We start from the raw sequence: 22,959 nt of genomic DNA, 5'->3' as shown, positions 1-22,959 counted from the left end.
GAGAACATACATTGGGTGGGGGGCTTGTTTGCAGGCACTTTGGGGTCCAGGAGAGAAAGGGCCACAAGCAATTGGTTCTTCAGGTCAGAAGGTTTGGGGACGGGGAGAGGCACAAGACAGGGCTGGTCCTGGAACTGACCTCAAGACCTGACCCTCTGGCCTGGGCCATCGTGGCTCCCCACTGCCACCCAAGATCCGGCCAGGTGCCCCTCACCACCCCAGCAACCGGCTCCCCCCCTCCGCATTGCCCCCGTGCGGGAGGTGGGCACCACTGTGGTCCTGAGGTTGGGTGAACAATAGAAACTTAGAGCCCTGAGAAGGCGTCGAGAAGGCCTGTGTGAGCTGGATTGATGGGAGGGGGTCCCCCTTCCTGAGGGGCTCTGTGCTGGGAGGGGCAGCAGGTGGAGTGAGGGCCACCCAACTCCTCCCTGCGTGGATCCTCAGGGGTCAGATGTCCACAGAGGGCCCACTGCTGAGCGGGGTCACGGCCCCATTCTGCAGAAGAGGAAGCAGAGGCCTAGAGGCAAAGAGCCCGCTGGGGGCCTGGCTTGGGAGGCACGCCCCAGCCCCATGGAGACGCCTGCAAGGCAGGCACCGCCAATGCCTCTTAACGGTTGAATCCACCCTGCCTTCACTCGGGGGCTCTGCGCTGACCCTGGGGTCTCCATGGGGAGGGGCAGGAGGCCTCTCTGGAGCACGGCTGGGGGGCCGTAGGGCAGGTGGGCTGCCGGCCACCCACGCACTAACCACGCTCCCCCCTCCAGGTGCTGGGAGGACCGGACATGGGCCCATCTGAGGTGTGGGCGTGATGTCGGCCCAGGAGCTCGCAGCCTGCCTCTGCTGGCAGGGGGACCAGCACCTGGCCCTGGGGGAGACACCACTGGCCACCGCCTTCTACCTGGCTGCCTTCAGCTGCCACGCCCCCTCGGCCGTGCAGAGCGTCCGAGCTGCCCTGGCCGGGGCTCGGGGGTCCCCCGTGGTGGCCACGCTGGAGGCCTGGTGCCGAGGTGACAGCCAGATCCCGGCCATCCACTGGGACGGCATGGCGGTGGTCTCTCTGACGGGGACCCTGGCCTGCGCCTTCCTGGCCACCCTCTGCCCCGACCACCCAGCTGCAGCCCTGCACTCCCTGGCGGGCCTGCTGGCCCACGGGCACCACGGGGAGGTGGTGCAGCGCTGCGGGGCCCTGCTGGACGCCCACTCCCAGCAAAGTCTGGAGCTGCGGCTGACCCGTGCCCTGGCCTGGGTCCTGTCCCGGACGCGGGTGGACGCCGGGGTGGCCGCCTACCTCCAGGCCTTTGCAGCCAGCGCCGACCGGATGGTGGCCTTCGTTCACGCCCACCAGCAGCCCTACCTCCCCGCTCTGGTCAGCACCCTCCAGGACTACATCTCGGGATGCCAGGAGGCTGGGGACGGTGCCAGCCAGCGGGAGACCGACTGCCAGGGACTTCTGGCAGCCCTGGACCCTGTGGGCACCTGGAGCAACACCCCATCGCCCGAAGCCCTGCTCCGAGGTGGCAGGTATGAGGACTGCCAGGCGGCCTGCAGCCGGGCCCTGGAGGCCGCCTCAGCGGGCAGCAGACCCCAAGGTAGGCGTGCCCTCCACACCCCCTAAGGGCCGGGGCAAAGGTTGCTCTCACTATCCCTTCACTGCATGGTTAAGTCCTGCTTATGGCGGGGGTGGGAGTTGTGCTGGGGCTGGGGACACCACAGTGACAAAACAGAAAGACCCCTGACCTTATGTAGCACCAAGAAAAGAAGCAAAACAAAATCTGTGCTTTGAAAAATGGACTGTGAGAGGCGCTGCTCTAGCCTTACGGTCAGGGAAGGCTTCTTGGAGGAGGTGTCGTTTGAGCTGAGACTGAAGGATTCCAGGCAGCAGAAACAGAATGCGAGAAAGTACTTGGGGTTCCTTGCCACTGAATGGAGGCAGAATGGCTGGCGGGGGGCGGGGACGGGGTAGAGGGAGCCGGGAGACGCTAAAGACAGTAGCGGGGGCTAAGCCCTCCTGGCCTTGAAAGACTTTGGATTTTATCCTCAGGGCAGCAAGAAGCCATGCGAGGGTTTTAAACTGTGGAGTGAGGTGCTCTGATTTGCATCTTTAAAGTTTCCTCTGGCTGCTGTGCGCTGAATGTGCCACGGGGGCCAGACTGAGAACAGAACCTGCTGGAGGCTGGGGCGCGGTCCAGGTCTGAGTTATCACTGAGACAGAAACGCCAAGACTGTGGCCAGATGTGAAGATGGGGAGAGGACGGGGGCGTAGAGAAGGATCAGCAATGATTTTACGAGTTCGCCTTCAGCAACTGGATTGCAGAGGCCGGGGAGGAGCGGACGGGAAAGGGGGCATCAGGGGCTGGAGACACCCCCAGTCTGAGATGCCGCTCCTGCCAGGCCCCTTCGCTGGGTCCTCCTTCACGGCGGGGGCGGGGGCAGTGGGGCGTGTGGTTGGGAGCAGCCCGGAGTCACGCGCCAGCCTGCCGCCACACTCCCGGCTCCCTGCCGCCTCTCCACCTCCCCGAGCGCAGGTGAAGGTGGTGGCCACGCCCACTTCGGAGGGTTACTGTGCAGATTCAGTGAAACTGTGTATCAAGCCCTGAAAATGTTGTCACCCGCTAAGCGCTCCCCAAAAGTGTCCCTTGGGCCCCTCAAGTGGACGTGTCATTAGGCAGCTGGACACATGAGCCTTGAGATGAGTGGGGGCTTGGTCTGAAGAAGGGGTTTGGGGATCATCCACACAAGGAAGGGATTTAAAGTCAAGGTCTAGATCGGGAGGGAGCATGGGAGAGAGTAGGGCAGCCGGACACCTAGAGGTGGGGGGCCGGGGGGCCTGCCATTCACTCAGTGGGCGGACCCATTGTGCGGGCTTGATACTCATTTTCATCGCATCCACACAGCAACCCTCGGAGGCGGGTGCAGGTACATCCCCACGTGCCCGTGGGGCCGCCAGGGGCACACAGAGTGTTCACGGAAGCTGGGATTTGACCCCCGGGTGCTCCTAACTGCCCACCGCACTGCTCTCCACCAAAAGAGGGCCCAGCAAAGGGGACAGGAGGATGGAAGAAGGCGGAAACTCAGGAGCCTGCAGGGCAGTGGCGAGGCTGTGTGCGAGATAAAGAGCTGCACCAGCTCCCAGCTGCCTCAGCCGAGCCCACGTGGAGGGCGGGGCGTGTCTGTGTGTCCCGCGAGGCTGTTGGTAACCCCAGGGTGAGAGGGGGGCCAGACAGAACTGAAAACTGAGCCGGCCAATTTCTTTCTGGAAATATGCCAGACCAGATACCCTGAAACCCTCCTGCTATAAATTACCTAGAAACGCTAGAGTCGCAGAGAATCCCGAGTAGGAGGTCCTTGGTGCCCAAAGCACAAACATGCAGTGGCCTGTGCGCTGGGGGCGTTCAGCAACCCCTGGGGCGGAGGGGGTCTTCCACTTTAATGGCCAGAAAAGCCCCTGCAGAAATCCAGAATCCCCAAAGGGCTGCAGCCTTGAGGAACAGTGTTCTAGAGAAACTCTGCTCCCCACCCCCACCCCCAGAGACTGCAGGAAGCTTGTCTGTCCCGCCTGGGCTCTGAAGCGGACAGGCGAGCCTTCACTATGGATGGCTGCATTCATTAAGACAAAGTCACTTATGTCACTGGGAGTCACCTTATCATCCCCACCCACACCAGCATGGCTTACCATGTGAACAAATAAATTCTCCTGTAACAAACTTTTTGCAAATGTAGATTCCTATAACAAATGCATTCTAATCTCCAGGTTACTTATCCAAAGTCCTTGGAAACATCAAACAAAACCTTCCATATGTGGGAATATGCTCAGCCCTTCTTAGTACGTGGACATACAAGGACACTCAGTGTATGAGGACAAGATACAGAACAAGAGTAGCTTTAACTCACGTCCCCCAGGAGTCTCAGTTCCCTGACTGCTTATCCTCTGAAAGTCCCCAGGGCAGCCATCTCCAGTTCGTTCAAGGTTCCTCATTAAAAGCTACTGGGGTAGACGAGAGACAGAGCCATGGTTGTAGCTCCGCCCAGCATGGAAACAGAGTTCACTTGGCCTTGAGATTTGCTGGGACCAGCAGAAAAATAGTGGAAGTGACGCCTTGTGGTTCTGGAGACCAGGCCCCACCTCCAACCTCTTGCAACATTCCCAGTGCCCTGCAAGAAAGCTAACTAGTGAACCACGAGGGCACACACAGAGAGGGAGGCTCAGCCCACGGCCAACACCAGGGCCCCAGACATGTGAGTGAGGCCACCTTACACCCTCCTGCCCAGTTGAGCCACCAGGTGGCTGCAGCCACAGGAATGATCCCCAGTAAGACCAACAGAAGAACTGCCAGCTCAGCCCAAATTGAAGAAGAATCACAGACAAATAGAAATGGTTGTTGTTTTAAGTCACTAAGTTTTGTGGCAGCTTGTTACACAGCAATAGTAGCTGATACAACTGCATACTGAGTCAAAGCATTGGTTTTTGATGCGTCCTTTAGCCAAAACTGAGTTAAACAATACAAAACTTATAGTTTTATGTTTCTGTAATAACACAATTTACTACATTCATTAATGGAAGAAAGAAGAATATATTATCATTGCAATAAATCAGGGAAAAGTATTTTATAATATTTAACATCTCCAAAATGTAAACAACCAGGAATAGAAGAAAGCTTACTTAATTGCAAAAGATAAAATCTATCAAAACCTACCAAAATATCGTACTTAATGTGATATTTTAGAACCAAGAACACGGCAGCTGCCCACTCCCCCATCTCCCATTGCTCTGGAGATGCCAGCCAAGGCAATGAGGGGGAAAATGTAAGACCAGAAAGGAAGAGATAAAGCAACCATTATTTCAGACAATATGATTAGCTATGTAGAAACCCCAACAGAAGCAACAAAAATGTATTAGATATAGGAATAGAATTTAACAGGAGATACAAAAAGTATTTATGTTTATAGACACCAGCAACAAATAGAAACTTTATGGGGTTTTTTTTTGTGTTTTGTTTGTTTCTTTAGATTTATTTTTTTATTTTTTTTAACATCTTTATTGGAGTATAATTGCTTTACAATGGTGTGTTAGTTTCTGCTTTATAACAAACTGAATCAGCTATACAAATACATATATCCCCATATCTCCTCCCTCTTGCATCTCCCTCCCACCCTCCCTATCCCACCCCTCTAGGTGGTCACAAAGCACCGAGCTGATCTCCCTGTGCTATGCAGCTGCTTCCCACTAGCTATCTATTTTACATTTGGTAGTATTGGTAGTATTTATAAGTCCATGCCACTCTCTCACTTCCTCCCAGCTTACCTTTCTCCCTCCCCGTGTCCTCAAGTCCATTCTCTACATCTGCGTCTTTATTCTTGTCCTGCCCCTAGGTTCTTCAGAACCTTTTTTTTAAGTTTCCATATGTATGTGTTAGCAAACTTTATGGTTTTAAAATACACCATTTACCGTAGGAAAAGAAAATAATTTATTTCAATGAGTCATATGACTTAATGGAGAACACTATAAAACTTTATTAAAAGAGAATAAATTATACGTATATAAGCAGAGAGAGAGTCACTGTCCATTGATAGGAACACTTGATATTATAATAGAAAAGGACCAGTAATAGACAAGACAAAGGAGAATGAGCAGGAGCAGAGGGGGAGGGGGAGGGGGAGAGAGGGGGAGGGGGAGGGGAGGGAGGGGGCGGGAGAGAGGGGGAGGGGAGCGGGAGAGAGGGGGAGGGGGGAGGGGAGCAGGAGAGAGGGGGAGGGGGAGAGGGGGAGGGGGAGCGGGAGAGAGGGGGAAGGGGAGCAGGAGAAGATGGAGAGGAAGGTGGTGGTACAAGGATTTTCTCTACCAGTTAATACAAAGCTATGTTAATCAATACAGAAGGATATTGACTTAAGGGATAGATAGATAGACTAATAATACCAATAAGAGAGGTTAGAAATAGACCTATATTTGTCTGGAACTTAATATGTGAGAGTGTGCATTGCAAATCTATGGGGACAAGAGGACCATTATCCAATGCATGGGGCTGATTCTCTACCTCAAACCATGCAAAAAAAAGTAAATTCCAGGTGAATCATGTTAATAGCTAAGTTTTACAGTTTCTAAGAGAAAATATGAGAGAACATCTTAAGACTTCTGTGTACAGCTGGGCTTCTTAAGATACAAAAAAAGTGGAAACAGTAAAGGAAAATTTGATACATATGATTAAATTGAAAATTTTAAGCTTCTGTTTTGCCCATAACTATAGAAAATGAGAAGAGAATCCACAACAGAAGAAAATATTTGCAAAATATTCAGTGGGCAAAAGATGAGTACCCAGAGTATTTGAAGAATTCCTACATATCCATAAGGAAAAAAAAAAAAATCCAGTACAAGAATTGGCAAATGCATTTCCCAAAAGAGAAAACACAGATGGCTAATAAACGTGCGGAAAATGTTCAACATCATAGTAATGATACAAATGCAAATTAAAACAATGAGACACCACTTTCTACCACCAGATTGGCAAGAAAGGTTTTTTAAATAAATGAGCCTTAACCAGCAATCAGGAAAATAAAAATTAAAACAACAGTAGGGTAGCATTATAGCATTTTATATTCCCCCACCGCCAGATTTTCAAAATTTTTAAATCTAACAATAAAAGATTCTGGCTTTCAACAATGGTGAAGTAGCTGGACTAAACTGTGTGTCCCACATATAATTATAAAATTGGGGCAAAATATAAAATGCAAATATTTGGCAACCGAACAGTGACCAAATGCAGGGAGAAACTGGAGACTGACCCCTAAAAGATGAAGACTGTACAAGGTAAGATTTGCAGGCTTGCAGCTTTTTGCCTCCTCAATCCATGTTTTATCCATGTAGGACAGAAAGTTGCCATTTTACTGGCTTGAGGTATCATATGACAGAAGTTGGGGATGAGAAAAGTGACTGTAAAGTTAGAAGGGAAATCCTGAAAAAGAGAGAGCCACATTCAAGGGGGAAGGGAGGTAAGACCCCAAATCTATGTATTAAATCCACTTAAATTCTCGGCTGACCACTGAACTATACACACACGGGAGAGACGGGGTGGCCTGAAAAAGCAACAACTGGAAGCTGCAAGAACTAAATGGAGATTTCAGCTGCTGTCCAATAAAGAAGACAGAGAATTTGGAGTTTGATCCTAGCCAATTTAACTGCCTGCTAAAACAAAATTCATTTCTCTTCAGAGGAACACAACTGAACCCAGAGTCTCTACAGAGAATCAACCAGATGTCTAGTGTACAATTTAAAAAATTACTAGACATGCAAAGAGACAGGAAAATAAAAGGTGAGCCACAGTCAGGAGAAAAAGAAGTCAACAGAAACTGACCTCAAGATGATCCCAGGGATGAAATTAGCAGACTAAGGACTTTAAAGGAACTGTTATAAATATACTCAAGGACAAAAGGAAAATATGGTCATAGTGAATGAACAGTTGTGGAATCTCAGTAGACAGGTGGGAACTATTAAAAAAAAGAAGCAAATGGAGATTCCCCATTCACACAAGCACGTTTACGCTGCTCGGATACAAAGTATAGGGACGGTGGAGGTGAGGCCGCTGCTGATGGGAAAGCTCACTGAGTGACGCCACCCACCAGCCCTGGTTCCAGGCCTGGACACACATTAATCCATTCAGTCCTCGCAGCCCTGTGAATGGAGACCATCCTCATTCCCACTATAAAGCAGAAAAGGAAACTGAGGCACAGCAAGATGCAGTAAATCCCCACGTCCCCCGCTCTTTAAGCGGCATTGGGTGCATCATCCGTCTTTCCGGAACCTGACGGGGTGATCTCATTTCAAAGAGGGAGGCACTGGGTCCCACTGTAGCCAAAGAAGGCATGAAACACAGGTGCTGCAGTGACACCTGGCCCCTAAACCGTCACAGGCTCAGAACCTCAGCTCTGACCTGGGGGAGCGGGGGGGGGGGGGTTGCTCTCAGAAGAGGGAACTCAGCCCTAAAATCCATCACTGAAAGTGCCAGGGGTGTTGTGACGAAATGTCCAGGGCGGCTGGGCTGGCGTTGACCCCACGTGGCGAGCAGCGCTGGGGAGGCCCACCCTGGTTCCCCCCTTCTGAGCCTGCTCTGTCCCTGACGGGCTTGGGGCCTCCTGCCAGCACTCATCCTTCCGGTGCCATGTCCTGGGCTTCTGGGAGGCTCAAGGGAATCGCCGTGAGACGCTTCAGAAGGTTCCAGCACTGGAGGGCTGGGGTCTGCAGGTGGCTCCCCTGGAGGACGTGGCCCAACAGGCAGGACCAACACCTCTGTTCTCTCCGCAGGTGAGCGTCGGGCCACCCTGCTGGTCACCCGCGCTGCCGCGACCTTCCTCCTGGACAGCGGGGCCCAGGACCTCCTTCGGGACCTGCACGAGGCCTTCTGCGAGAGGCCCTCAGGAGCGCGGAGGCAGTTAGAGGCCGTGCTCTCGGCCGGGGACCGGGAGCGTCTGCGGGCGCAGGTGCAGGAGGCCGCGGACGTAGGCTTCGCGCGCTTCCAGGAGACCGTGCGGAGCCGCCCCGAGCTCCGCGAGGACTCGGGCCGCGAGCTGCTGGCCCCGGTGACCCGCGCGCTCCGGGTCCTGTGGCGCGTGGCACCGCCCGGGGCGCGCCCGGCACTGGGCACCCGGCTGGCCGAGTGCCTGCTGCTGCGGGGGGACGCGGTGGGCGCTCGGGCTCTGTGCGAGCGCTTGCTGCGGCCCTGGCGCACCGGGGACCGTGCGCGGGACCGGGCCGGGGACCGCGCGCCCCTGCTGGCGCTGCGCGGCTTCTGCGCGCTGCACGCCGGCGACGCGGGGCGCGCCCGGGAGGACTTCCAGGAGGTGGTGGAGCTGGGGCCGCCGCACCCTGGCAGCTGCGTGCGAGCCCTGTGCGGCCGCGGGCTGCTGCGGGTGCTGGCGGGCAGTGCGTTCCTGGGCGCGCTGGACTATGTCACCGCCTGCCGCCTGCGGCCCGAGGAAGCTCTGCTTGTCACCAAGGCCTACGTGCCCTGGAACCAGCGGGGGCTGCTAATGACCGTGCTGCGGGAGGAGGGCCGCAGGATGCTGCAGCAGAGGCCGGAGCCGGGATCCGAGAGCGGGCCGGGCTGCAGGAGCAAGGCTGCGGAGACCGACAGCCGCGCTGCGCAGGAAGGGTAAAAACTAGACCCGCGCACGCCTGGGGCTGCTGTTTCATTCTGGTCTCCTCCAAGTTAGTCGCGGTGTGTTTCCTACCACCTTACAGTAAACTGAGGCAGGGAGCTGCTAGGTGATTTCCCTAAAGCTTTGGTGGCAGATTTAGCTCCGGGGCCCGGATCTTAGGACCCTCGGTCCCAAAGGGCAGGATGCATTATGGACTTAGTTGTCAAAGAAAATTAGAAACGCAAAAATGGGAATGAAAAAATAGAACTTACCTGTCATCCCACTGTTACATTTCCTTGTCGTTTCTCCTTGTGCATATAAAATAGAGTCCACAAAACTGAATTTGTGCTCTATGTGCAAATGCATCCCACCTTTTTTACTCCCTAGATCATGAACACTTCTTTGGTCACTAGATACGTTTCTTGGGCAGCCCCATAGCTCATCCTGTGAATGTGCCATCGATCCTTCGGGCACTCCAGTATGTCTGCTCTCAGTTATAACGCATCCCGGGTAACCTCCAGCCTATGCAATGTTCTGCGCTACAGATGGAGACAGAGGTGGAGCTCCTGGGTCAGACAACACAGCCCCGTGAGGCCCTTGACCTTGGAGCTGCCCACCTGCCCATCAGTCCACATGCTCCAGCCCTTGTGCTCCTTTCGCAAAATTCTTTGCCAGCCCAGTGGATGAACCTGCAGCTGTTTTGACTTGCATTTCTCTGGTAGCTGGGAGGTGGCAGGAAGGTGTTTTAGCAAAGCTAAAAGCACTGAGCTGAGGGGCCCCTGGGGGGGGCATGTTTGACGTCAGCCCCCTCGCCCCTACACGCACGCACACGCACGCACGCACAGGCACGCATGCACGCAGGCTTCCTCAGCCCCCTAATTCCTTAATTTGCATTGCTTTGATTTGATGGTAAGGAGGAACTTTCTTGTAAGAGATTTGGGGCCCTTTCTATCTTTTCTCTCTGGGAACTGTCAAATTTGAGGCTCTGGCCCCTTCTCCCAGTGGGAGCTCCTTCTCACTCCCAGGAGGGCACCGGGATCATTCCAAGCGCAGCCTGGGTGTTATCGAGCTCTGCCTACGGCGCCCCTGAGCGCTGCAAGGCCAGCATTTTTATCCTGTTTTTGCAGAAAAGAAAACTAAGGCAGGGTTGGCTGGGGGTCAGCATACAGCCGCGATTTCTCATCTGTAAAAGGCCCGCCCTAAGGGGTGGTGGAGAATGGGGGGTGAGGGCTGAGGGCTGTATGTCAGAAAGGGCAGCCGTGCGCTCTGGGGACAGCACGAGGGTCCTTCCAGCAGGAACCTGGTCTCTGAGGTCCAGCGGGAAGGGCGCCGCCTGGACCAGGTGCAGGGGATAGGATTTGCCTGCAGCCTGCCTCCCTGGGCAGGTGAAAGGGGTGTAGGGGAGGGGCCAGCCCTCTCCCAGCTGCTCTCTCCACAGGGACGCCCGTGGCGTGTACCAGCTGGCCATGCTCCTGATGGAGCTGGACACGGAGGACGAGGCTTCGCGCCTCCTGGCGGCCGATGCCCTGTACCGCCTGGGCCGCCTGGACGACGCCCACAAGGCCCTGCTGGTGGCCCTCTCCCGAAGGCCTCAGGCGACCCCTGTGCTGGTGCGGCTGGCCCTGCTGCAGCTCCGGAGGGGCTTCTCCTATGATGCCAGCCAGGTGAGGGGGCCCCGGTGGGCCACAGCAGGGCAGATGGAAACAGGGCATAGCTCTGCGGAGGGCACCAGGCCTCCACCGGCCCTCGCTCAACACCCTGCAGCCCAGACTTGAGAACAGGCAAAGCTTGTCCCAGGCCCGGTTCTGCCGCCTCCAGCAGGTGCCTCACCTCTCTGACCCTCAGTCTCCTCATCTGTGCCCCGGTCTTCCAGGTTCTCGTGAGAATTAGCTGCAGCAGGTACCCCAGGGCCCAGCAGGTCTCCAGCATGCAGTGATGCTCTGTATTTGCTTTCCTTGTGCTATGAAGAAAAAGGGCCATGAGTTGAGTGTAAGCAGAGCTTAGTCTCAAATCTCCCAAGTAAACTAGGCTTGGAGGTGACCCTGTCCCGGGGAGGGAACGAGCAGAGGCGCCCCCAGGCCCTCAAGCCCTGCTTGCCTCCCCTCCCTCAGGTGTTATGAGGGCTTCCCGTGGGAACGCGGCGGAAGATTATTCAGGCTTTGGGGCAGGGCTGTGGGGCCTGTCAGCGTCCCCCTTCCGCTCTGGCCTGGTCTGGGTTCTGGTCTCCCTGCGCTGGGCCGTAGGGGTGGGAGGGAAGGATGCTCTGGGACCGGCGTCCGCACAGGTGCAGCCAGCAAGGGCAGCATCGGGCAGGCCTCTGCGAAATTCTGTCTCCCCGAGGGTCTCGCTCCTCCCAGAGCAGGGACTGACTCCAGGGCTTTTGCTCTGCACCTTCTGAAGGACTCCCTGGGCCCTCTGTCACTTTACAGCTTGAAAGCCCCCTTTCCCCAAACTTCTCAGACCTGTGGCGCGTGGGCCCGTGAGGCGAGGTCTCCATGTCGCCGAGAAGGAGGCGCGGCTCAGGGACACTGGGACCGCCCCTCCCCAGATCCTGACACTCAGCAGAGGAGCAGCCCAGAGCGGGGCCCACACGTCCCGACCCAGTTTTCCCTGTGCTCAGCTCTGGCAACCGCAGTCCCTGCCCCCATGAGCCACGCCCCCGCGAGCCACGCCCCCGCGAGCCACGCCCCTGCGGGCTGCATCCCTGAGCCACACCCCTGCACGGAGGATGGGGGTGGAGTGGTCTGGCCTGGGGCACAGGGAGGACCGGTGGTGACGCCCCCGCCCCTGCAGCTGGTGAAGAAGGTGGTCCAGTCCGGAGACACAGCCTGCCTCCAGCCCACCCTGGACGTCTTCCGCCACGAGGACCGCCAGCTGCTGCAGGGCCACTGCCACGCGAGGGCCCTGGCCATCCTGCAGGCACAACCGGGCGGCGCCGAGGGCAGAGCCCACACCAGGGAGGCCATCGCCTACCTCTCTCTGGCCATCTTTGCTGCAGGTAGGAGCCGCCCTCGTACCCCCCGGGGCCCCCACCCTGTGCCAGGTGCCCGGGGGCAAGAGGAGCCTCTGCCATGTGGGGACGGGGTGTGGTCAGGCACCAGGGAGTCTGAGCATGTGCTTGGCTCAGGGGTGTGGCGTTCTCCCAGGCCATTCACTGCAGCAAGCGCGCTAACGCCTAGGAGAGGGCCCAACCAGCTGGGACCTGAGCTGGGACCCTCTCCTGAATCCTGGGCCGCCATCGCACACACCCAGGGCCCTGAGGGTGGGAGGGCCAGATTCAGCTGAGGCCCTTCTCCCAGCTCAACCCCTCTCCCTCCATCCGTGGGGGATGAGCGCCCCACCCCCCGAAGCCCTTCTTAGGAATAGCGGGGGCAGCTCTGTGTGTGCGCGCGCCTGGTCTCCCCGCTCGCCCAGCCCACCCGCCGCGCCCTGCCCCAGGCGCAGGAGGGTCAGAGCGTTGGGCCTTCTCAGCCTGGCACCTTCACGGCTGCAGCCGTTCTGTGACCTGCCCCGTGGACCCTTCCCCCCACCCCCGCCCCTCCCCTGGCCTCACTTCAGATGCAGCTGCAGTGCCCCCTCCTCTCAGAAGCCCCCTCGGACTGTCCACCAACCCTCCCAGATGCCACCCCTCCTGGCTGAGCTCCCCGTGTCCCTCAGCCAGGGCCCCCGGATCAATCCACACTGCTGCTCCCTGGTGTGTGGTGGTGCCCAGCAGTCTGTGAGCTCCCTAGGTGACCCCAAAGCTGCCGCACCCCCTCCGCCTGCCCCTTAGAGCACCAGGACAGGTGCAGTAACTCCTGGATGAGGGCAGACACGCTGAACCTGGCCGTGCCCAGCCGAGGTCGCATCCTGACACCACACCCGCTTCCTCCAGGGAGTCAGGCGAGTGAGTCCCTGCTGGCCCGCGCCCGCTGTTACGGGTTCCTGGGCCAGAAGAAGACGGCCATGTTCGACTTCACCTCCGTGCTAAGGGCTGAGCCGAGGAACGTGCAGGCGCTGTGCGGACGGGCGCTCTTGCACCTGGCCCTGGACCAGCAGAAGGTACGGGCCCACCCTCCCCACCTGGGGCTGGGCAAGTGGGGGCACCCAGGGGAGGCGCTGCCCTCCTGCTCAGCCCCCCCGGAGAGAGGAAGCAGGGCCAGGCCATCTGAGCGTCAGTCATCCATCAAAACCCCGCCTGCACTGGGGCTCACGGGAGCCTCACCATCACATCCCCGGTTCGGGGGAGTCTTTCCCTTCCATCTGCAGAGTCCCGTGCCCCCCCCCCGCTTCAGTCAGCATGGATTGATGTGCAAAGCCTCAGGATTACAAGGGGGCCCCCCACCTTACAGTATTGAGACCTCCACTGCCCCCTTGGGTGCCACTCTGAGCTGTCTACACAGGGCCTGTGGATTTGGGTGGTCAGCGTGCAGGGGCAGGGGTGGGAAGCGGTCCCTTGCAGGCCCAGGGCAGGTACTTTCCAAAGGGAAGACGTGCAGCCACAAACAAACAGCCCTGGACAAGGGCACTCTGCAGCCAAGAGCAATGTCACTGGTGAATAACTGAAATCGATTGTCTGCCCTGATGCTTCGCTGGGCCAAAGTACAGCCCAGTACAGGAGACAAGGAAAAATTATCCAAGATGCCACTGGGATGACAGCCTCTCAAGATGGTGCTTCTGCCTGCCAGGGTGTCTGTGTTTCCCCCAAGGGCACTGGCAGCCTGATTTCTGTTCCAGCTGGGCACACACTTGTGCTTGGGAGCCCAACCCTCTGCAGGCCCCTTCCTGTGCTGGGAAAGCACCTGTAGTTCTCAGGGGCAAACCCATTAAACAGAGACGGGATTCAGCCAGGAGGGCCCTACTGCAGGAGGCGGACCCCTTGGGAACCCACCCCTGGGTGATCTCGACATGCCAGCAACTCCTCCGAGAGGTGCCTCAGAAACATCCCTCCTGCCGCTCTGTCCAGGGCGGCAGGGAAAGTCAGCCTGGATGTCTGTGAGTCAGGATGAGGGAGCAGGGTCAACCCCACATCGTCACACTCATGAACTTCCTCCTCCTGGAGATGGGCTGAGGCCAAGCACCCACACACCCTCTGGCCCTTCACCAAGAGAGGAGCTCTGAGCCAGCCTGCCGGGGTCCAGAATCCAGAACCCTGCTCCCCCTCCTCTAACTTTCTGAGCAAGTCCTGTAACATCTCTGAGCCTTGTTTCAACATCAGTAAAATAAGGGGAGGGAGGGCGGGTGCTTGTTCAAGGCCATCAATGCTCAGCCTTGAGGGGGTTGCTTATTCAATGCTGTCAGATACTCAGCGTGGTGCCTGGTCCCTAATGAGGGTTCCATATGTGGCAGCTGGAATCCCCATGAGCCAGCATAGAATTGGACTTTCCCAGCTGATCAGGTTCACCACTGGCCAGCACCAGGGTCACGTAGGGCCCCGGTCATAGTGTAGGAAGGATCAGAGAGGACCGTCTTTCCATCCACCCATCTAAGGGCTCTGTCTCTCCAAGACCTTCATCCCCCACACACCTGCTCCAGGAGAACCCCATCCCTGGACTTTAAAAGTATCTGGGCAAACTTCCAGTGCGGCTAGGAGAGGGTAACTGGTATTGGGCTGCTGAAAACAAAATATCTGGCTAAAATACATGACAACTGTCTTCAGGCCCTGAACAACAGGCAGTGGAGAACTGCCATCCTGGAGGAAAGGGAAACCACACCAGGGGAGTCCAAGGGGAGCCCCACGATAAACTTTCTGCCTGGGGAGGTTTTCCTGTTACTGCACAAGGAGGTGGGGCAGTCAGCTTGCTGAGCTGAGGAGGCAGAGGCTGGGGTTCCAGGCTGCTGCAGTAGCTGGAATTTGCAAGGAAAGGCGATGGAGAACATGGGGCTGTGCAGAGAAGTCTTCATGGGATTCCAAGTGGTTCTTGTCTGAGTCTGGGCTGCACATGCAGGGGCCCAGCAAAGCTCACCCGTGGCAGGAGATGTTGGAATTCTGACCCTGCCAGAGCAGAGACCTTTCTGAATACCTTGGGCACTTAGCTGAGACCACACCCTAAGTAAAGGTCATATCTTAGGACTAAGTTCAAAACTGAAATGGACCTGCCCTCACAAGGAACAAAACCAAGTCTAGCAGAACCAAAATGACCCACCAGAATAAAACACAACCTCCTTTATGAGAGGGTGACATAGTCCAGACTCTCTACAATGTACCATCCACAATGTCCAGCCCAAAATCAAAAACTGCTAGACACACAGAGAACCGGGAAATGTGACCAATAATAAGGAAACTAAGTACTCAATAGAAACAGATCTTGATCTTGAACAGCCACCTCAAGATGGCTCAGATGCTGGAATTAGCATACAAGGATGTTAAAACAGTGATTGTAAACATGTGAAGAACTTCAAGGAAAATTTTTTCATAGTGAGTGAACAGATGGGGAATCCTAGCAGAGAAATGGAAACTATAGAGAAGAATCAAGTGGAAATTCTGGAGCTGAAAAGTATATCTAAAATTTTAAATTTACCGGATGTGCTTAACAGCTGGTTGGAAACTGCCAAAGAAACGGTCAGTAAAATTGAAGATGGACCAATACAAATTATCCTGTCTGAAGAACAGAGGGGGGGAAAGGATTTTTTTTAATGAAGAGAGCTTCAATGACCTCTGGGATGATTTCAAGCAGTCCAGTATATGTATAACTATAGTCCCAGAGGAGAAAGAATGGGGCAAAAATATATGCATGTATGTATATATGTATATGTATATGTATTTGAAGAAATAATGGCAGAAACTTTTCCAAGAAGCTCAACAAATCCCAAGATGATAAACACAAAAAGAACCACACCTAGGCACACCTTGATCAAATTTCTGAAAAGAAAAGATAAAGAGAACATATTCAAGGCAGCCAGTGGGAAAAAGAAACATTACATACAGCAGTATAAAAAAATGACTGACTTGTCATAGAAACAATGGAAGCCAGAAGACAGTGGAATGGTGTCTTTAAAGATACATCTTGTGGGGACTTCCCCAGCAGTCCAGAGGTTAAGACTCCGTGCTTCCACTGCAGGAGGCACGGGTTTGATCCCTGGTCAGGGAATTAAGATCCCACATGCCACACAGCAGGGCCAAAAAATAAAAAATAAAGGTACCTATTGTCACCTTATGGGACAACTGCCAAAAAATGTTAGAGAGGCAGAGTTAAAAGGCCAATGGAGGAACTAAAATAAAATACTAAAACTATTCAATTTACCCAAAAGAAGGCAGAAAGGGAGGAAAAAAACAAAACAAAACAAAAGACACCTAGAAAACCAATAGGAGGCTGGACCTGAAGGTGACTGCATGGCTGCCGACTGTTGGCCAGGTCAGAGGTCAGATGCAAGTGACTCACCAGGGTCAAGGCTCTCCTGACTGGGCCCAGCCTCCCCCGGCCTCGTGTGCTTCCACAGCACCGTCAGGGCCTCCAGACTCCGCCCCCGCCACTCCAGCTGCAGACTCAGCCCCTGGCCCATGGCCCTTCTGGTCCCAGCCCAAGGCCACCTCCGTGCCGTAGTGGGTTCTTTATCAGTGCGGCCCTTCTGGGGTTGCAGACCGTCTCCCCCGTCCAGAACTCTGACACGCTTGCCTCAGTTTCACCACGCCCTCCTTGAATGCTCACCATACGGGCCCCCATGTTGGCTGACCCCCACTCCCACCCCACGGTGGGAAGGCAGGAGCTGGGCCATCTGCCCGTTCTGGTGTCCCCAACACCCGGCACCAAGAGGAACACGACAGATACCCAGCTGGGACCACTTCTGCCACCCACCCTGCCCTCCTCCCCTTGCAGGAGGCTGTGGACGACATCCTCTCGGCTCTGAAGCTCAGCCCAAGAACGGCGGTCCCTGAGATCTGCTCTCTGAAGCCAGAGGTCCAGGCCCTCATCACGCAGGGCCTCTCATCCCGCTGCCGGGCCCTCTTGATCCAGCTGGCGGACACAGGGGCCCGGCTGAGCAACGAGGACGCCCAGAGCCTCCTGGCCGCGGGGGAAGCACTGATCGAAATCGATGCCGGGCAGCCCAGCTGGTACATCCTCCTGGCAGACGTGCTGGCTGCAGTGGGTATGTGTCAGCCCAGACATGAAGAACGTGGGCGTCTGTCCCTGCTCCTCCCACCCCTGGATCCTTTTCTGTAAAATGGGAGAAAGAGACTCAGGGCTCAATGGCTTCTAAGGTCCCCTCCACCCTGAATCCCAGGACCTGGTCCCCGTATGGGTCCTCCGTGTGGCTTTGCCCACTGGGAGGTGAGACAAAGGAATGATTTGGGGTTTCGTGAAAGGCTCAGATGCTCAGGCCCCTCATTAACTCATGCATTTATTCAGGAGCTGTTATCGAGTGCCCTTTTCTAGGTGAGATTGTCTCAGGCCCACATGTGTCGGTCTTTCCTGCAAAATCTTGACAATATTTCAGCACTAATTTGAAAGGGGAGACCTCTCTGCAGCCTGCGTTTCGTGGGCCTGTCATCGTCACCTCCAAGCCTGTGAGATGCCCCCACCAAGGCCTTCAGGGCCTCCGGGGCTGCTCTAACCCCAGGCGGCCCCGCTCAGGAGAGAGAGCAGGTCCTTGCAGGGACCACGGTGAGGGGGCTTAGAGTCCTGCTACCCCACCGGGGGGGCCGAAGAGTTTAGTGACCGCCCCCAAGTCAAGGGGCTGGGTCACCAGGTGAGTCCGTGTGAGCGACATGGCATCACCGTGCCCCTCCGCTCCCTGCTCCTTCCTTCTGGTGCTGAGCCCCTCCATCAGCCAGCCACTCCCAGAGCCAGCCCCAAGAAAGGCTGAACTGGGCTTCCCAGTCGCCCCCCTGCCCCAGCCCCACGCTGACTGTCCTTCCCCAATCCCTGACAGGCAGCTTTGAGGAGGCCGGCGCCCGCCTGCAAAAAGTCCTGCACCTCGCCCCTGCATCAGAGGCGGCCCGGGCCCGGCGTGGCCTGCTCCGGCTCAAGAAGGGTGATATGCCGGCCGCCACACAGGACCTGCAGCGTCTGGCAGAGACAGACGCCCAGGACCTCGGCTTCCTGCTCCATCTCCTGGAAGCCTCGGAGAGGCAGAGCCTCGCCCAGGTGGGCGCAGCACCCCACGGAGGCCCCAGCCCAGCCCCTCTCCAGCACCTCGGGTCGGAGACCCCCCGGCCCGGGGCTCTGGGTAGTGCTGAACTCCCCGTGTGCTTGATCTCACCTGGACATGGGGTGGGATGGAGGTTCAAGCGGGAGGCACCCGGATCTGGCCAGCTCAAGCCCTGACACCCCCAGAGACCTCAGGGCTTCTTTACATGAGGCGTACAAGCCACAGCTTGACTCGGGGTCAGGGAGAGGGAGGGGACCCCATCCGCAAAGCCCGACTGAGCCAGGCAGGAACACCTGGCCCTCGATGGAAGCCCACCCCAACCCCCAGGTCGGGCCAGGAGAGGCGTGTCCCTCCCAGTGAGCACGTGGGTGGCGGGCCAGCTCCTGCCCCTGGGGAGCTGAGAGGGACCCTGAAGGCATGCTGGGCTGGGGCTGCTGCCCCTCTGGGTGGGCGATTGTTCCACTCCCATCTGACAAGAACAAAGAGCACCTTCCACCAGGCCCCGGGTAGAGCCGCTGCCTGCACTGTGGCCCTGGCAGCTTAGCGGGGGGACCGTTTGGGGGTAGGGGGAGTTCACTTCAGGGGGTGAAAGTGTAAGGAAGACCCTGAGACAGGGCAGTGGGGCTGCGAAGCGGCCCTGGAGGTGAGACCACGATGGCGACAGGCCAAGGCAAAAGCCTGGAGGCAGGAAGGATCTCAGAGTGTTCAGGAAACAGGTGGGCAAAATGCAGCTGGTGTGGAGTGCAGGAGGAGGGGCTTGGGGCGGGGGGCAGAGGGAAGGGTGTCCTCCATTCTGGTCTGGCTACCTTATTTCCTTCACTTGCTGGAGGCAGGAGTAGGAGAGGCAGGGCTGGGGGAATGGAAACTGCAGAGTGGATTTCCCTGCAGTGGCTGAATTTAACCTTTTTTTTTTTTGGAGGGGCGGGCGGTGAAGGGACCAGCAGGTTGGAGTGGGGAGGGGCCAAAAGCATCAGCCGGTGAATCAAACCCCTGCGCGGCCTGGGGCAAGTATTTCCCCTCCTTATGCTTCCGTGGGCTCTATCACTCAGGGTCCTTCAGGAAAGCAAACACCGCGCTAGGTGTTTCAACGAGGGGGTCAATAGGGGAGGTGGCTAAATGAGCATGAGGGACGGAAGGAGCGAGCGAGCAATGGGTCATGCAGCGGGGATAGCCCTCGTAGGGCTGAGGGGGGCAAGGAGCGTGTTAACCAGGCCTAGAACTCAGACGAGCGGCCGCGGAGCCTGGGGATGTCGGAGGAGGGGGCCTGGCTGGGGTCTCAGAGCCTTGAGGCGGGGGGGGGGGGGGGGAGAGGGGGCTCTAAGCTGGGAGGGGGGCAGCTAGGTGAGGGTCTCTGAGTTCACAAGGCGGGGCTGGGCAGGGCTCCGTCTCTGAGTTCAAACGACGGGCTGGGCCCGGAGGAGAGCGCTAGGCAGGGTTGCCTGGAGCCCAGATTTGGTGCCGCGAGAATTCGCTCGACGTTGGGCCGTGGCCGGGCGACGAGGGCCGACCCGGAAGTGAGACGGAAGTAGGGGCGCCCCGTTTCCGGCGATAGTACGGCTGCGCGGCCGGTGGCTCCGCGCTTCTCCCCGGCTCCGGGGGGACCACGCAGAACCCGTGGGGAGGGCGCTGCATGGGAAGGACGGGTCGCCGGTCCGCGTCGCACAGCAGGGCCGAGCTGGCTCCAGCCCGGGCTCCGGCCGCCCGCCAGCCTGTGTGCGCGGTCGGGCTGGTGGGAAGACAGGACCACGCGTTCACCCCGCCGGGTGCCAGGTGCCCTGTGCTCTCCTGGGGACAGGCGGGGAGCGGGGGCGTTGCTACCACCTGGCTGCATGGAAGAGGGGGGGTCTGGAATGTGCCCCTTCAGTCCATGGGGAGCCACTGTGGGTTCTTGGGGGCAGGAGGAGCCGAATGGGCAAGCGGATTTACCCGGGGCAGTTCGGGGGAAGAGGTAAGGCGTCCTGGCAGGTTTGGAGAGTGGGCTTCAGTCACACTCAGAAAAGGAGAGTGAGCCTGGGGGGCAGAGGAGAGGCATCGGCCCTCGGGGCTGCGCCATCCAGACGGGGGCAGCGGGGGACTCAATCCAGCAGTCCCCGGGGAGAGAAGTGCTAGGGTGGACAGCGCCCTCTGATCTCTGGCCTTGCCCTGCAGCATCCAGGGAGGCTGAGGTTGGGTCCACCACAGCCCTGCACGCCCCGCTCTGCCCGTCCCAGGGGAGCAGACACAACCCCAGCCCCTGGGCCATGCTGGCAGGCGCTGGCAGTGCAGGGGGCGCCCGGAGAGTGTGTCCCTGGCCTTGACTCTGGCTCCACAGGGCCTGCGGGAGCAGCTCGTTGGTTAGCAAAGTGAGAGGCACAGTAGCGCAAAGCAGACCCTGCTTTTCTGACCCGGGGCGCGGGGGAGGCTCAAGGAGCAGGCTGAGCAGAGGCGGCGTTTGCCGGTGTCCTCGGGGCCAGGGCAGCCTCGGGAGGGTGGGGGGCCTGTTGCGCAGGTGGCTTTGCTGGGAAGAGCAGAGGGAAGGGGAGGGAAGGGAGGAGGTCACCCAGGTAAGAGAAGCTGGGCCGCAGGTGGGGCGGTAGGGCTGTGAGAAGGGGGAGGACGCCTTCTGAGCAGGGCCTGCCTGCGGGAGAGCTTGCAGGGTGGAGGGATTGCAGCGGGTGGCCTGTGCCTCCACCGCTTCCAGAGGGAGCGGGCAGCTTCTGCCTGGGGAACAAGCAGCGGCCAGCCGCGAGGGGCCTTCAGTGTTCTGGGTTGACCTGACCTCCCTCCCTCCGTCCTCTCTGTGCAGGCCGCAGCCCGGGAAGCTGACACCCTCATGAACTCAGGGCGGCCCGGCCAGGCGCTGGGCTACTGCTCACTGGCCATCCTGGCTGGTGGCGGTAGCGCCTGTCACCTGCGCCGGCGGGCTGCCTGCCTAGCCGAGCTGCGGGAGTTTGGCCGGGCACTCGGGGACCTGGACCACGTGCTCCGAGAGGGTTCAGGGGACGGTGACCTCCAGGCACGGGCGGAGGACTTCTGCTCCCAGGGCCGCCTGCTTCTGAGCCTGGGGGACGAGGCCGGGGCCGCTGGGGCCTTTGCCCAGGCCCTCAGGCTGGCGCCCGCCCTAGCCCAGAGCAACCTGTGGCAGCGGCCAGGCCGGGCCCCCGCTGCCCACGCGCTCCTGTGCAGGGCCCAGCACTGCCTAGACGAGCAGCGCTACACAGAGGCCTGGACGGCGGCTGAGGGCGGCCTCCTGGTGGACCCGGAGCACAGCGGCCTGAAGAGACTGAAGGCGAGAATCCGGAGGGAGGCATCCTCGGGCTGCCGGCTCCACTGACCCAGCGCTCCCCAGGCCCAGCCGTGGGGCCACCCTGTCGTTAGCATTTCTCGTCCGGACCCTGGGGTGCACCCCGCCCCCAGATCGGGGAGGTGCTCACCCACCCTCCCCCTCCTCCCAGTCCTGGGGTGGGCTGGCGACGACCAGCCTCGGGAAGCAGAGCGGAGAGCTCCCCACTTGCCTGAGTCAGCATCCCAGGAGGCTCAGAGACCCTCCCCTCAACAGCAGCCTGGTCCCCAAAGCTGCGGCCCTCTTGGCCCACACGTGGGGCTCGGGCCTCGGAGAGCAGCCCCAGTCCTGTCCCTGGCTTGGGACCTGCAGGTTGGACGGGGTTCAGGCCGGCCCCTCGTGGCCCTGGGGGAACGGTGCCAGCCCAGGAAGCCCTCCTCCAGGTGTGAAGCAGCCCTTGACCCTGGCCTGACGTTCGGGCCAGCCTCCTGCAGGGCCTGGGCCCCCTCAAGGGCAAAACTCCCAAGCTGGGCCCCGAACCCACGCTTTCATCAAGGTTGCTCTCCAGGGAACCCAGTGCCTCCTCCCCCACCTGCCGTGCAGAGCCCTCCGCCCCCCGAGGGGCCCCGACGCGCAGGGCAGCCAGGCGTCTACTCGGCAGGCCTCCGGCAAAGCCGCCTGATGGCAAGGCGCTTCCTACGTGGATTAAACTTAGCCACCCCCGCCCACCACAGTTTGCTTGGAAAACCTTCTCTCCTGGAGGGAGAGGAGAAGCCCACCCTTGTCCCATCACCGGGGGTTTCAAAGAAGCCAGGTCCGAGTTACACAGTTTTTCTCTCCACGAACGCAACTGCTGGACAGGCCATCGGGTAAAGCCAGGGGCCAGGGGGTGCATTCGCCCCTGCTGTCCTCCCCCCAAGATGTCCTGCCCTCATCCGTCCCCTCAAGGCCAGAGCTCCTCACGCTGAGCCTGCGGGTGCCCGACGCACCACAGCTCTCCAGGACCTGATGCTCTGCAGAGCCCCCGACGTGCCTCCCACCCCCGGCTCCTCACTGCTGAGCTGGAGGCTGAGAAGCCGGGCCTGGATGTGTCCCGACAGAGGGCACAGAGGGCAGCCCTCTCCCTGCAGCCTGGCCGCCTGGCCTCATCGCCTGCCCCTGCGGGGCGCCAGGACTGCTCACAAGTGGGCCTCTCAGCCTGCGGCTTCCTCTCCGCCCTCCTCCAGGGCAGAAGCTGGGAAGGTGGAGCTAACTGCTATCAAGCCCCTCACCACCGAGCGCATCTCCCCGAAGCTTTTCACGTGTGTTACTGCTTTCTTTTTCTCCCTGGAGGCTAAAGTAAGCTCGTCCTGGTCTGAAAGCTGAGGCTGGAAAGGTCCAAAGATTCACACGTGGTCACAGTCAAGTTAGCTGGGATGTCTGGGAACCACGCCCAAGCTCCCGGCTCTCCGGGCAGCTTTAACAGAAGACAGGCCTACGGGACCTGCAGAGAGGGGCTCATT

At 58.3% G+C, this 22,959-nt stretch overlaps 1 protein-coding gene across 1 annotated transcript; it reads left to right on the top strand.

Moving 5' to 3' along the window:
- The first annotated feature begins 808 nt into the window (after nucleotides 1–808).
- On the top strand, nucleotides 809–21,508 carry TTC34 (tetratricopeptide repeat domain 34). The gene is made up of 8 exons (XM_057526934.1): nucleotides 809–1,589; nucleotides 8,294–9,140; nucleotides 10,565–10,790; nucleotides 11,920–12,124; nucleotides 13,001–13,167; nucleotides 16,923–17,193; nucleotides 17,977–18,191; nucleotides 20,981–21,508. Exons 1-8 carry the CDS (start codon nucleotides 809–811, stop codon nucleotides 21,506–21,508), a joined length of 3,240 nt encoding a protein of 1,079 aa, XP_057382917.1.
- The last annotated feature ends 1,451 nt before the right edge of the window (nucleotides 21,509–22,959 follow it).

This window comes from Balaenoptera acutorostrata, chromosome 1, assembly GCF_949987535.1.
Source record: "Balaenoptera acutorostrata chromosome 1, mBalAcu1.1, whole genome shotgun sequence".
Lineage (NCBI taxonomy): Eukaryota > Metazoa > Chordata > Mammalia > Artiodactyla > Balaenopteridae > Balaenoptera > Balaenoptera acutorostrata.
Note: the sequence above shows the minus strand (reverse complement) of the source record. Positions and strands in the feature narration are given on the sequence as shown.

Coding starts and splice junctions, on each gene's coding strand:
- TTC34 (XM_057526934.1), top strand. CDS start 809: ATGTCGGCCCAGGAGCTCGCAGCCTGCCTCTGCTGGCAGGGGGACCAG. Junction 1,590..8,293: donor AGCGGGCAGCAGACCCCAAG/GTAGGCGTGCCC, acceptor TTCTCTCCGCAG/GTGAGCGTCGGGCCACCCTG. Junction 10,791..11,919: donor TCTCCTATGATGCCAGCCAG/GTGAGGGGGCCC, acceptor CCGCCCCTGCAG/CTGGTGAAGAAGGTGGTCCA.